The 15,941-nt window shown below is 40.6% G+C and overlaps 1 protein-coding gene across 3 annotated transcripts in view; it reads right to left on the bottom strand.

Annotated features, from left to right (window-relative positions):
- peak1 (pseudopodium-enriched atypical kinase 1) overlaps positions 1–15,941 on the bottom strand; it is a 102,732-nt gene that overhangs the window by 7,394 nt on the left and 79,397 nt on the right. For all 3 annotated transcript variants that reach the window (XM_026175234.1, XM_026175233.1, XM_026175235.1), the window contains 2 exons: positions 7,135–7,379; positions 343–1,160 (listed from right to left, as the gene is read on the bottom strand). In XM_026175234.1, coding sequence (XP_026031019.1) covers positions 343–1,160; positions 7,135–7,379 — 1,063 coding nt within the window. The remainder of the gene's footprint in view (positions 1–342; positions 1,161–7,134; positions 7,380–15,941) is intronic.

Here is a 15,941-nt window from a genome sequence, read left to right as displayed (position 1 = left end):
CAAAGACAGCAGCTACCAGAGAAAGATATCTACAATACTTTTGATGTAGCAAGAATTCAAACCAATCCCCCACAACAAATAAACACACTAATTAAGAGAAAACTAAGAACAAGCTGAACAAAGAGATGCTGAAATATTTTACTGAGATCAGAAAACATCACTTCTTTTGGGGGGGGGGAAACAGCTTTGACTGTAAAATAGGACAAACCTTGTTTTTCTCTTCTTTCCTACAAGTCAGTGTTTAAGGTTCTTTCGAGGTTTTAGGGTTTAAATATTCAACAGAATATGTAACACAAAAGAAACTGTATTCATTTAACACCAAACTAAAAGAAAGAATCTCACCTTGATGGCATAATTGACCAGTGGGTCCTTGGCATAAGATGCAGTGTAGTAAACGGCGTCCCCCGCCTCACAGCAGGGTTTCCCAGTGGTCAGCCTGAAGTGGGACCAGCTTTCAGTGCCAAACCTCAAATGATCTTTCTGGCCAGCCATGAAACGGTCCTCGCATTTTGCTGCCAGTTTCCGTAGAGTGTCTGTGTGGAGCCCGCGGATCCTCCCCACCACCTCATCCCAGCTGTCCAACCCCCTGTAAAGAGCAGGTCTCTGGGGTTTGGAGGCTGCGCCGCCTCCGGCAGCTCCGCGACCCGCTGTCCGACCCCTTCCAGCCAGGGATTCTGAACTTGGGTAGACTCTCTTCTCTTTGCCGGGGGTTGCGCTGGCTGCAGCAGGTGAAGGCTGAGGGACCAGAGAGGACACGCTATTGGTCATGCGGGCCTTGTTGGTAGCTGTGGCAGCTGATGACCTCTCTAAGGAGTCACCGCTCTCATGGTCGTGGCCTCGATGTGGTTCGGAGCTCAGAGAGGAGCTCTGACTAGCTGTTTCCCAGGTGGAGTCCAAGTCATAAAGAGGGTTGGCTACACTAAGGTTGGTGCCCCCCGGTTTAGCTTCAGCTCGAGGCCTGAGGCCTCCCACTGGCTCTTTGCCTCCCAGGATGGGTTCAGTACTGGAACGAGGAACTGCTTTTTTGGGTAATGGCGGTGGTGTAGCTTTAGGGGCTGGCTGCTCAGCGAGGCCTTCGATTTCGATGGAGGCTAGTGTGTCATTGGATGCTTTCATGTTTCTTGGCTGTTTAAGTGGAATCATGCTGGCTCGAGATTTACCTGAAGGAAAGAAAACAGAAAACATTCATACTGCATAAAAAAGATCCAGTGAAACTAAAAGACTGTTGGGACCCTTCAAATTGAACGGAGGGCGTAATGATATCCAGTTCAATAAGCAGGAAGAACAGCTCCTTCAATTTCCTTGAATTAAATTCACACAATAATCTAATGTTAGTATACAACAGACTTTATATGAAAAAATTAGCCCGTTAACTCCACAACAATGATTTGACAGCACAGTTATTACCTTAAATAACCTGCAGACAGAAATTTTATAACCAAAATCTAATCAGTCAATGAAAGTATTTGCACAGATTCAATATTTCACGTATATGTATACCTTTAAATACTCATCCAAATACATTCGATAGTTTGTCAACACCATTTCTGTGTTGTTGTTTTTTTAACTCCACACTCTGATCAGTTAAGACACCAACAGAAACATCGCTCTCAAGTTGTTTTGGTTTGGAAGGGAGGTGGGGAATCTTTGCCATGGGAAAAAAACAACTTAAAGACCCAGATATCAGTAAAGGATACATGAAAAAAATAAAACGACACAAAAGCTGCAATTCGATAAAACTAACGAAAAATCCCTCGCCACAAAAACAACGACACACCCTTACAGCTAGGGCTTGCCCTTTGCTCTCTGGCGTTTCCAGAGAACCACTAGCTTGTTGCGTCTCTTGAGGACAAAAGGATGACATGATGATGTGTGCGACAGCACGTGATAGAGCTGGTGGCCCTGAGGCCACAAGCTGTTTCTTCAACCATCCAGCTGCCTGACTCAATCTGCAGTCCTGTTCTGTAGTGAGGCTTAAAGACGCAGCATGGAGAGCAAATTTAGAAGTGGCTTGATGTGACCTTATTTTTTTGCTTGGATGGTGGAAGGAAGAATCCAGAAGGTTGGGAGACTGATTGGATTCCCTCAACGTTCTGTGGGGTTAATGACCACCGAGGCACACGGGTCAGAGGCAAGTGTGATAAAAGGAAAAGGCGGCAGGGGTCGTGCTGTTTGCATGATGGGAACAAAGCTCCCTGGTTTTTCTAACAAAGTGTGCATGTAGGGTTACAGATAACTCAACGTCGCGGCTTTAACTCACCAGGGAGATCTGAGTTCATGTCTTTCAAAGTCACCTCCTTCTACCAAATTACTTTGACCGTCCCTGAGGCAAATGCATGTTCGTGAACAAATCATTCCTCTTTGTGCAGCACAAATACTACTGATTATACATCGTTAAAAAGTATGGGCGACACCTCATGTGCAAGTCATGCTGACATCATCCTAAGAATGCAGGAAAAGCCTTAAGATAGAGCAGTCAGGATGAAGTAAATGAGTCTTGGTAATCCTCCGTGGAACGAATATATTAAATGTGTTCCTCCACCAATCTGCAGTAATCCATCCAAGAAAGCAGCCGTCTCCCACTTCCAGTCGTAGGGATCTTTTATTGCAGTGTGGCTGTGACTTAACTCAATTACATAAGACTGGGATTTTTTTTTTTTTTTTTTGCATGTGTATGATTAAGCAAATAAATCTTTAAAACTACATAAAAACAATAAAGAACACACTGTTATTTATGACACAGTTAATGTTTGCAGCTATTAGCAAAGTAGCAACTCTAAATCCCAGAATGTCGTACACCTACTGTAAAGGAACAGGGTAAATAGTTATTTGTGCATTGCAATTCAATTAAACCAAGGCCTGTGACGGTGCTCAACAGCATGCTTGAAGCAAAACCACAATTTGAAAAAAAGGGGGAACAGAAAAAAGCTGTGCACAAACATGACTACAAAGTTGATTTTTAATCATTTAAAGTCCACTGCTGTTAAACTAAACTTCTTTTACAGCAACATGAAGAACCTGATGTGTCTGAGCCAACTGCTCTGTTACTGCTCTCAGTCCAAATCCGAGTACCAGCAGATGTCAGTTCAGAGTCTCTGCTGCATCACATCACACTGTCAACAATCAGTCTGAAAACAGCTCAACAAGTGATAAATATATACACGCAAATTAGAGCACATAAAGCTAACAGTTAATATTTGTAATATAATGTGAAAACTCACAAATGCAGCGACTGATCCAACCGTTGTTCTTAAAATATCATGTCAGAGCCGTGCAGTCAAATTTCCAGGGAACAGCATTCATCAACTGGTTTGATGAATTCTGACTGGTTGAGGGAACTTGTTGCCATAGCAGAGCGATTGCTGCTCAGCTGCCTCCGAACTAACTCTGACACGTTAACAAGAGGCAAGCGATGGATGGAGGAGGTGGGTAGAATAAAGTAGAATAAAGAGGACCGGGGGGGTGGAATGGAGTGAGAGCGGTGGAGTAGGCGGTTAGAGGTGGTAGAAGTGGCGGTTGGGGTGGGGGGAGAATTTCAAAATAATAAATAAATAAATAAATAAATAGGTGAGGGGGCTGATGAACAGAGAAAAATAAATATATGACAGAGATAAACACTGAGGAAAACGAGCGAAACAAGCTTACCTCAATTCCACTAACACCTCAAAGTTTTTAGAGAAACGTGGTGCAGTTACGTCAGCAGCAGCAGCAGCGCCCGGAGGCAGAATAAAACGCTGTTCTCTGCTTCCATCCCTGAGAGTCTGTGAGGAGTCGCCGGTGCCAACAGACAGGCTCAGCGCTCCCACCAATAATGGAGATTTCTCACTTAAAGGCAGCGAGCACTCTGCCTCCTACCGCCTGATGCTCTGATTAAAACCCGAGCGAGACTATACTACATGACAGTGAGTGAGTGAGAGAGCGAGAGCACGCAAGAGAGAGACACTTTCATTTAAAAAGTGAACCTGATTCCTCACAAAAAAAAGAAACGTGTGAACAGCAAATGTAGCCCACAGTAGTGAAAAGCAAAGCGATGCTACGGTAACAGCAGGAAAAACAGGAAACTCAAAGCAGGCGTTACACTGAGCGGCTGTGTGTCTTAGGTCAACACTTGTTTGTGTGTGTCTCAGTGTGTGGAAGGCCACACACCTCCTCCTCCCAAACAGAAACGACACGCTGTTCTGTGCGATGTTTGACAACACGGATACACAAACTTCTATCTAGCCCCTCATTAGCAGTATGCAGCAAAGTTAAATTAGGCTGCAGGCAGCTCGCTGCGTGCGTCATCCAGGGAGCTTTTAACACAACCCATCCACAGGGCCCGTGTGCATTTCAAGCTTCACAAACAAACCCGTGCAAATGCTGCATTCCCAGTTTGCACATGCCTTCTGAAAAGAGAGGGAAAAAAAGGCCTAATTAGTACAACAGTGCCAGAGCAACACAAATATTTTGTCACTGCTGAATCCTTAAAACAGGAAGCTGTATAGTTTAATTCTCTTAAACATCACACGTCCACATGTGCGACGACGCAGCGAGGCACCTCAGTTGCACAGCTGCTCTGCAAACCCACACTCTCTAACCCTTTCGCTTTGTGTTTCTATTTCTTGTTCTCTCACATGCCACTTGATCACGGAGAGATCCGTTTCCCACACAGAGAGCTTCGTGTGTTAAGTGCCCCGACAGTACTCGACAGCTGTGCCTACCTCTCTGTTATAGAAGCTGGGCTGTATGTGCTTATTGTCAAAGTGAGAGAAAACCTGTAAAGCGGAGCAGCTAGCAAAGTTGAAATGAAACCTGTCCATCAGCAAGACACTTTATTATCATGGAGTTACAGGAATGTGATGGACAAAGAACCTATTCAACTTCCTGTTAACACAGATATCAGCCAATCACATAGCAGCAACTCAGTACATTTAGGCATGCAGACAGGGTCAAGATGACCTGGTGAAGTTTAAACTAAGCAACAGAATGGAGCAAACAGTCCTGAGAACCTCAAAGATGGTTGATGTCGTGGGATTTTCCCACACAAGCATCTCTGTGGTTCACAGAGAACCTTCTGAGGTCACAGAAGAATGGCCAGGCTGCTTCGAGGTGACAGGAAGGCAAAATTAACTCAAACAGCTGCTTGTTACAACCAAGCTACACAGAAGAGCATCTCTGAATCTACAGCAGCAGAAGACCACACCGAGTACCACTCCTGTCTGCCAGGAACAACAAACTGACGCTACAATTCACACAGGCTCACCAAAATTGAGCAACAGAAGTTTGGAAAAGTGTTGCATGGTCTGAATTTCTACTGCAGCATTCAGATGGTCAAAATTCTGAAACATCACAGCTTGAAAGCAGGGATTCAGTCTGAACCACTGATACAATAGCTCAGGCTGGGGGATATTTTTCCTTGGAAGATTTTGGGGTCCTTAATACCAACAGCATCGTTTAAATGACACAGCCAACCTGAGAATTGCTGGTGCTGATCAAGAACGACCATTTCTGATGCACAGAGTGTGAGTATCTAATATGTCAAAATAAAAAAATAAAAAAATTGTATTTAATATTCTTTTCTTTTATGATAAACTTATACTTTTATTTAAACTTATACTATACTTTTAACATTTCAATTTTTTTTTTACATTTTCTGGCACTTATTTCATGGTTCGGGCATTAAAGGGTTTATGCCCACAGTGTGCCCATCCTCTGATGGCTTCTTCCAGCAGGATAATGCTCCATGGCACAAATCTCAAACTGCTATCTTGAATATCACAGTGAGTTCATTACACTGTGGCGTCCACAGGCAGTCTGCAGCAACTGTGTGATGCTTCAAGTCAATATGGATTTAAAAATGGAATCTATGCTACCAAGAATTAAAGCAGTTCTGGAGGTAAAAGTTCAAAACAGTACTAGAAAGGAGTACCTAAGTGAATGTATGTTGTCTTGTTCATGCAGAATAACTTTATTTTTTTTAAGTATCAGGGAGCAAATCTGCAATGTGCTGGCTGAATTTTTTTTTCTGTGAAAAGAACATCAAGGCCTCAAAGAATTTGTTCTTGTGCCTCCCAATTGTTTACCGATGTCCTGCTGTTTCTAGGAAATGGGACAATTTTCAGAGAAAAAAATATCCAGAGATATTTTTATGCCGTTTCTTGGCTACAAGACATGTGATTTAAAAAAGAAAACATAAAAACTCCCCACAATATTTATCCTATTAACAGTACTGTGGTTAGCCATGTAGTCTATGCTCTTATACTGTGTGAAAGCAGCAAGGCAGGTAGCCCTATTACAATCTTATCAGTCAGTCATGATATAGTTTCAAGACAGAGACACAGGATATGAGAAAAGAAAACAAAGAGGAGGATTGTGATTAAAATGGGATTTATGCAGGTCCCTAGGGTTCTCAGTTTTGATCACCATCAGGAACTGAACCAGCTTCATGAGTAGGATCAATAACCCCAGGGCAAAGATTCTCCCACCTCCAACGGAAAAAAACAAACATTTTTTTTGTAATATGTTATTTTAGGCACCGAGCTGCAGGCTGTGTGTGAAAAGATGTGTCGAGATTTCGGGCTCCAGCTGTTTTTGCAGAGAATAAATTATGCCCTGTCACATGAGAAAGTGTGCTGATACAGGAAGAAAGTAAAATCAGCCACTCAGGAGTGAAAGAACTGCCAAAACTGCCAAAAAACACAAGTTCACCGGTTTGGCAAGCTTACAGCGACAGCAAAGGAGGGTCTTATACACTGACATGTCATACTTTCCTGTTTTTGTATTTTTTTTTATATACTAATTAGTGCAAACAATGTTGAATTCAATAATTTTGGTGTATAATCCATATTTTATTTGCAGATTAGCTTTCCTCATTACGTTATCTTCAGTTTTTGTGAGCATTGTGATGTGACAAATCCAGAATAAAAATCAGTTGAAGAATGCAATAGATGGATGTGTCTTAAGACATCAGGCAGAAAAATCTGTCACACACAGTCAAAACCTACTTATGTAGACAATTCAATCATCCTGACTAAGCCTACGCACCACAGAAGGCATCATCTTAAATTTCAGGTTTCTCCAGCACTAATATAAACATGAGTTTAAAAAAACAAAACAAAAATCCTTCTCTATCCATCTTTCATATTTCACTCTTACCCAGATTGCTGTAGGTGGCACTGCACTGGCTGGAGGCAGGAGAGTGAGAATAATGAGAGTGAATCCCGTCGTCCTCAGGCTCTCCCAGGCTGGCGCTGCCCTCACTGGCCGCGGCTGTACTAGCAACCTGGTTGGCATGGCCCTCCGCGGCCTCCCCAAGCACCAGCCCCAGATTCACTTTGGCAGGCAAGGAGGTGGCGCTGGGCAGCTCCCGATCCCTGGCGCTGGCACCGACTGGTACCTGGCTGCACATGACAGAGAGAGGCATGGTTCATTTAGTTTCTTCATCTACTGGTCTGCCTACACGTGACTGGACTTGCTGACAGTATTTTTTCCCAGTGCTTCCATTGCCAGACTCGACAGAGTAGCTGGTATTGTTTTAACCTTGTAAGTCTGTAAGTGCTTTTGTGTGAGCTCATGGCGCACTCTGGTTCTTTCACATTATGCTGTAACAGCGGATCAAAATGGAGCCCAAAGTCCTGAGATGGAGGTGTACTCAGTTATAACTCTGTGTTATAAAAATACCAGAATAAATACGATGATGAAGTTTAAAACAAAAAAAATCTTAAAATTAGTTTTACTGTCACAACAAGTGGAGGATCACTCTGTTTGAATCAGCTGGTTGTGTTTGGGGTGTTCTGAACACACATGTTGCCAACAGGGAAGCTACAGAGCGCCCTCTGCAGGACGAGCAAAGCAACATTAACACTGGCTGAAGGGCGTTTCTCCCTCTTTACTTTTTACATTTTTATTTATCGACAGTTACAAATAATTATATCAATACACCAACAATATATCAGAAAATAGCTTAAATCAGGCGAGATATTGGCTGCACTAATAAAGCTGTATTACAGAGTACTGATGGCATGACTATATTAACTCCTACTGAGTACTAAAGGGTTGAGACATCAATATGTTGATGGGTGTGGCGGCTGATCTGATCCTGTTGCCAGACTGCCTCGACTTTTATTAATCTTTTCATGACAAGCTTTTGCTCTTCAAAGAAATATCAGCAAAACAACTCATAAAAGAAGCAATATAATAATAGAAGGCTCATATTGGAAAGACACTAGTGCTGCAGAATGATGAATGAGTTGCTTATGATAGGGACTTTAATCTGTCATTCATTCCGTCTATGAAACTGTATCTAACATCTCAGGATATAAACAAAAACACATACAACATTGGTTTTATCTGGTCAGTCTTTTTTTCCATCTCTGATATCAGTATGTGCCTCACTCTATCAGCACACTTCATCTTCCTCAGCAAGAGATAAATTGGAGCCAGTGCAGCTGTCAGTGGGAGGCTTTTGAAGCTTGATGCGTTTTATATGCAACTACACATACGGCGCCTGAGGGAAGGTGTAAGAAAAAGGCAAAGCAAGTCACAGCACAGTATGATGACATGTTTTGAAGAACCATTCATCAGTAGGTGGCTCTGATTTGAGGTGTTTAAGGAGGTGAGATCAGAATATTTCGCAGATATAAATGCCATTATTAACCTTTTTTATTATTATTATTATAAAATTTTTTTTTTTTTTAGCTTTTTTTCTTTAAACATGTCTTCACTAGGACTGTAACATTCGAATGTGTTGAAAAATACGCTAATGAATCCATCCTTCAATTAAAAAAAAAAAAAACTTTCTGGAACATATCCCAGCTGACATGGAGCTAGAAGCGAGTTATACCCTGGACAGGCCTTTGGTTCATCAGGCACACAGGGAGAGACAAGTACGCACTCTCACATCAACACTTACAGGTTATTTAACACCAATTAACCTGTCGAAGGAAACAGAAGGAAACTCACGCAGGCACAGGAAAAACATGCAAATTCCACAAAGAGTTATGGTAAAAGGTAAAAAAGGTAAGACTAAAGAATTGCAAAAAAAGGTAACGCTCAAGCTCAAGAACTTTAAAGATACGGTGTGCGAACTCTCACCACTAAATGTCAGTAGATTGCAGTTTGCAGTCGACTGAGTTTTGTTATATATTTTTGTTATATTTTGTTTTTCTGTTACAGGAAAAACAACTCTGAGTGCCGTTCATCTCCAGTGAGTATAGGCTGTCAGGTTGCTGTTTACCTCTGCTGTCAATATGTATCCTCATCTATTTACTCTCAAGGAGGCTGTAAAATTCAGATGTGAGTGGATGAGTCAGTGAAGCTCACTTCTGACCGATCACAGTGATACTGAGGTGAGCTGCTGAGGATATCCTGAACTTTTCTGTCAGTAATCACTGCTGTTCCTGCTGCTGTTAGTGAAACTGTGTTACTGTCTTTGAAGTGGATCTAACATCGTAGTACTCGGACTGAAGCATATGAAGCTTGAGGGAGGAAGAAGAGAAAGTGGTGACATAATGAGAAAGAGATGATAAAAATGCACCTGTTCAAATGCTTTTTGCGATTTGTAAATGAAAATTCACTTGTAATCCTTACTGGGGAAGTGGCTGGGCTCTTGCCACGTACACAAAACACGATCAGGTTTAACAACGATGTCCATCTATCACACTTGTACTTTTAATGGATTCATTTTAAGTTTATAACAATGTATGGATTTGTTGGAAGGCTTATTTACACACTAATCAAAGTATATTTCTTGGCACAACATTTTGTTTTATTCATTCAAAAGAAATGACTGTATCTTTGAGCACAACAGCTTTCCTTGTAATGGTGTGTTGCTGTGTGCTTTCACACTATGTAATAGTCTTCATTACAACACCAGACAATGACTTCATCATGTGCTAACCCCATTGAATTGCGGGTGTGAGAATTCTGGGCCACATCTGAAATTCACCCATACTGTGTAATAACTGTGATAACTCCACTCACCAAAGCATATTTGGAAGCACCCTAGTGCATGTTGTTGACAAAGATGCAAGTTGTACAGGCAATGTGCCGTCTATGTGTAAATAACAACACAGTACTGGGTACTACGGACAGTATTGCCTTTTCTGGCATAGCAGACAGAAACCAGAAACCATTTGAATGAATTAAAATGTTTTATTTAAAGCTTCATGAACTCTAGAGTGAAAAGGACTTTTAGTACTAACCAATTAATAGATTAATGAGTAGCAATAGTTTTCCTTCCTCTGATTGGAAATTACAGTGTCAAATATTTACAGCTGCTTGACATACTATCATCGTATTTATTACTTTACAAGAGAGGAAGAGGAATAACGGCTTTTTTTTAAGTGCGGGGGGTGGGGGGTAGTAGTGGACACTGAAATAATTAGTTTCACTACAGCCAAAATCAGTACGTCAGCTATATCTATAAAGTAGATCAGCAACCAACCCAAACAGGAAGTTTATGACACTTTTTCGTGCCCCTGTCAAAAGCAGTAGGAGAACAACTGCAATAACCATGCAGAGAACAGGGCTTGTACAGTGCTTTGCATTTTAGATATTATGGTGGTGGGGATATATGTCAAATTTTATCTTGAGTTTAAATGTAATGCATGAAAAAGATTCATTGTCAAAGACTATTTAAAAAAAACTTTAAAGGTCATGAAAAGTTCACACTTGTTTTCACAGCCGCAGGCAATGTCACGGGTGGGACCGGCTGGCAGTAATGTTTGTATTATGCTAAATCAGATGTGTCATTTCCTTTAACTGTAATGTTGATTGCACACTGGCATGACTAATGATTTGTGTGATCATGAGCAAAAGTCCCTAAAGTACAGCTCATGGGACAAAGCTCATCAAGATATTTGAGCTGCTTGATACACTGTAGGACACTTTTTCCTGAAACTAAAACAAACTTCAAGAGAACAAGTTGAAATTATTCTGTCAACAACTAGCCAGCCACTTACTCACAGCTGCTCACAGTTACTCATATTCTTTGTGTGTGCAAAGTATAGCATGACTTAAGGCCCATGTGTGGCAGGAATAATAAATTAGCTTTAAATTACACAAAACCACACCAAGTAGTTTTATATTTAACAAATGTAAAAAAAAAATCAAGATAAAAGCAAAGGTTTCATTTCAAAGAAGACAGTAATAATTGTAAAAGTTAAATGCTTTCATGAAATGGGTAAGAAGAACAAAAAAAGGAAATGAGTGAAGCAAAGTCTGACACGCTTTTCACCGGGCTGATCAATTACATTTTAGGTCTAAAAAAACATATAAAACAAAATTTCCATGGCAGTCCAAGGTCAACCACCTTGTTTATCGTCTTAACATTAAAAATATTTGATATTTTGAGGGGGGGAAAGGAATTAAACTATTACATGATTTCCTAACAGAATGGCATGCTGTGTTATCTTGCATCTCGCTACAGCCAAATGCACTGGACGTTAATCTGTTTCTTTCTAATTGCCATTCCCCTTGTGTTTTGGTGCAGACTCATTGTTCATTTGGAAAACTATTGCAATATCTGACCGTTACATGAAAGAAAAGAGTCATCAAGACAACACCTAGCGGCTCGCGTTTCTGTCTCCACCCTGGAGCGCTGTGTTGAGGAAAACATCAGACGTGACACATTTATGATCTGTCTCAGCTGTCTCTTAAGGCTATAAACCGTCCATGTCTCTTTTAAGAGTTGATCGATAGTTCCCAAGGTACTATCGTGGATTACTTCTGCACTTACCAGCGGCTGACAGTTAAAATAAAAACATAACACAATGTTGTCGGCTAACAAGGAATCAAAAAGTAAGTAAACTGTGAAAAGATGAAGCAATCAAAACTGCACCCTGAAAACTGAGTAAGCCAAGACAGCTTACAGAACATTGTCGAGGCAAAAGATCTTCTGTTCTGCCTGTACACGCCAGCGTATTCTTATTCTTCCCCGTTTTTTGCTTTGCACAAAGCTGACACTGATTTTACTCAGATCCGGTCTACTATTAGCTAACAACTAGCTATAATGCTGCTCAAAAGAGCACTAAATCACAAAGAGCCCAATCTCCACTTCAAAATCCCGTATGAACAAAACATCCAGGGTAAACTTTGAGAGGCCTTGATACAAATACCTTTATGGCTGCTACATGTTCCAGCGGTCAGGACCTGACTTGTTTAGACATCGCAAAACTGCCTGGGTGCATTTTCACTCCTCTGCTGCGAGAGAAGAATAACGCCTCATCCAAAATGCAAATCAAATTAAATTCAAACCTCTCTTCCCGCTGTTCAATGTGACTTCAAATGACCAGGCTGGTCGTAGGTTACAAAGGTGTGCGGCAGAAGAGAGTTTAAAGTTCTTACCCGCTGTACTGGCTCACACAACTTCCCATCTAGAAACCCAGAACACAAACGTGTAGATGGAATCACATTCTAGGTACAGCAACCGCGCTGTTGAGAAGAATAAAGAAAGTCTTTTTCTGCATGTGTTCTTTCCTCGTTCTCTCTCCTGCTGCTTGCTCTTTGAACGCTGTTACCTGTCTAAGGTAATGTGTGTTTGCCAAAGCTGAAGAGCACACCCACTGTTCACCAATAAAACAGATTCAAAACCCTTCCAGGCTTAACCCCTCATCTGCCAAGCAATATGAAAGCTGTTAAAATGAACTCTGGAACTGGTTCATAATATGTGAGTTTGTTTGTGTATGTGTTGTATAGGTTTAAAAGAAGACTACAAAAACATGTTACACCTTTTCTGTCAAATGGGTCTTGTGTTTCTAGGTAAGTAATTAGTAAGTGATTAGTCGCAAAGGTTGCTGTTTTTAAAACCAAACATTAAATTTGGTGTTGGGTGTCTGTATACAAGACTTAAATCTATTACCCTGCAGAAGCAATCATTTAAACAATATAATTGAACTGGGATCTTTATGAATACTTCCCATCCTTTTATTATCCGTCACTAAAACAGGGTGACACATTTTTTATTTATTTGTTTTACACATTTTCACAACATGAAAGTAATCTCAGGTGCTAGGGACAAATATTTAGCTGCTTTTTCCTTGAAAAACACAGCACCCTACCACCAACACGCCAAGTGAAGAAATGTAGTAGTTTAGTTACTAATTGACAACTTAACAGCAAGGTCCCAAACAACTGCTTATCAATGTCAGGTGTGAAGAACGGTTAGACCAAAGGTGAGAAGCTTCTGAAGGTTAGGCTAGTTAGTGTTAGGATTTATATCATGCTAGCTTAACACAGATGCTTTTACAGGAACTCTGAGTCGAGGGTATACGAGTGTGTTTTACAAGGTGTGTGCATTACACCACTTAAATAAGTATTTTAAATCATTGCTTGATAATTTGGATAGGCATTGCAAGAAATGGGGAAAAACCTTTGTTATTCTTACAATAAATTAAGAATATTTGTAGTGCTGCGCAAAAGGCTTTTGCCACCATTTATTTCTTTATTTGCTTGCTTACAAGCAGCAAGACTTTCTTGTAATTTTAAAAGTGGTCTTGAGCAAAAGCTATCCAGGATTTCTGAAGGCATTTTAAAGGTTTTCTTTGGACATTGTCTGTATTTTCTCATTTCTTGTTACTCATGTTTATTGAACCATTAAATGCTGACCTAGGTTGTGTTGTGTTTACACACAACTTAGCCGAGAACCAATTAATCAGAATCAGAATACTTTATTGATCCCTAGAGGAAATTAGTTTTCGTTACAGTGCTCCATTATAAACAAACATTAACAGAGACAGACAATATACTAACTAAGAATAGCAATATTGCTATTCTATTATTAAAGCAGTGTGGGATCATCTTGATGTAGAAAGGAACAACACTAGCCAACACCAAAGAAAGAGCATTGGGATGCCCGTCAAGAACCCTGGAGAACTAATCCTGAGAAGTACTTCAGGAAATTACGAGAAAGCTTGCCAAAGGGAGTTCTGGCTGTGTTAAAGAATTGAGGTGATCAGACCAAATACTGACTTTCAAACTTGTTAGAATTATTTTTGCCTTATATACTGTATTGCCATGACCGTTTCAATAAAACACTGCAGTTATTTTCCATTTTCCTACCAAAATATAAAGAAATGGGGATAGCTCAAAACCTTTGCACTGTACTGTAATAATAAGCATATCGTCTGGATTTCTGGACTTATTATCTGGACACTCATTGTAGGGAGCAGGAATGGAAAGCCTTCTCACTTCATTTGAGTAATCCTTTGTGCTCTGTGCAAGCTTTGCTTGGACTAATTACTAGTAGGTATTGGCAACATGTACTGGGTGCTCTCAGTGGGTATATAGAGCACACCCCAATATAGCCCACTGCTGTAAAGCACTCAGCAGACGTGCAATAATATTATCAGAAGCAGTGCACATTTGATTCTTGCACATGTTGTTATAAGGTTAGGCGAGAGATAGGAGCTTGAGCAGCAGAAAGAAAAGAGACAGAATGGGGCTGAGCTTTTGACAAGATGGAGGAGTGAAATATTTAGGAGTTCACAGTGCTTCGGGCTCGAAAGAGAAGATTTTTGAAAGGAAAGCATAGAAGAGGAGTGAAAAACTACACTAAACAGAGAAAAGAATGGTGGGAAAACATTTTCTTTTCTTGGAGGAAAAGAAAAACAAAACAGGACATGGACAATATGAGGGTGGCACAGATATAAAGGGACTAAGCAGGAGGCGAGAGATAAGGTGAGAAAAAGATATAAACTGTGTCTAGATGTGATGCATCTTCAGTAACACTTATGGAAAGTTATTCCTAATAATGTGGGTAGTTGTGGGTTACAGTACATGAAACAGGAGAGGGAACGGTGCTGTTGTCAGTAAGTCTCCAGTAAAAGGTCCAATCCAATTATCCATCCATTCTCTGGACCCTATCTCAGCCACCATAGAGCCCTATGGACCCTATGGTAGCAGGTCCAATTATGCAAAATAATTTTAATGTGCTTTTTTTACTCAGTATTTAAACACAGAAGAAAGCAACCTTGGGAAGCAAGGAGGTCATTCAAATCAATTCAAGAGTATTTTCTAATATATTACAAAACATTTTTATAAAATATTTTCTAATATATGGTGTTTGATAGGTTGAAAAAAAGAAAGAAAAACCAATCATAGACAAATCACTGTAGCTGGTGAACTTCAAGCTCAAAAGCATTTTCATTTTCTATCTGTCAACAAATAGTAAAGAAATATGAAACTTTGACATAATTGCTTTTTAATATCTCCAAAGTCCAAGCCACATTTAGCTGATTTGACTATTTACCATCCCTACATTAAATGTAAAATTATACAATGCTTCAATTCTGAGTCACAAACAAGCTCACAGTTTAGTGCAGAACATACGATGCATCTGATAATATCTGGGTTATCATTTTTCAGCACCATTAGTCACACTGCAGGAAAAGTGCCTCAAGATATACTGAGGGCAATGGCAGGTCAAAGAAAAATTGTGAAATTAGAATACAAGAACACCGCACCTACACTGCGAGGGCTAATTAGTGTGAAAGAGTGCATATGAATGTGGTTGAAGCTTTGATACAGCCGCAGCTTTGACTAGCTGCAGGGAAAACTCAGTCTAAAGTTGGGTTTAATAAATGTGTTATTGAACGACTTGCAGGAAACGGAGGGCTACTCTTAAAGAATGCACTGTGCGCAAAGCCTGCTGTGCAGGTAATAGAGGATATTACAGAAGAGATCACACCACAGTGGGCTGGGTAAGTAGGAAAGTAGACATGCCCGATTGAGATCAAATACCTCTCAAATCTGTGATGACTGATATGTATGACGGGGAGAGTAGCAACTATGACACTTGAAGCAGCAGCTGGTAAAGGCTGAGCATGTTCATATTAAGCTGGCTCCCATGAGTACAATGAAGGAAACCTGTGTAGGTAATGGTAATACTGGCATAGCACTGCAAAATCATTCATTAATTCGCTGGAGGTAACAGAGGAAAAACATGTGTGAACATGAGTGATAGA

This window comes from Astatotilapia calliptera, chromosome 7, assembly GCF_900246225.1.
Source record: "Astatotilapia calliptera chromosome 7, fAstCal1.2, whole genome shotgun sequence".
Taxonomy (NCBI): Eukaryota; Metazoa; Chordata; class Actinopteri; order Cichliformes; family Cichlidae; genus Astatotilapia; species Astatotilapia calliptera.
Note: the sequence above shows the minus strand (reverse complement) of the source record. Positions and strands in the feature narration are given on the sequence as shown.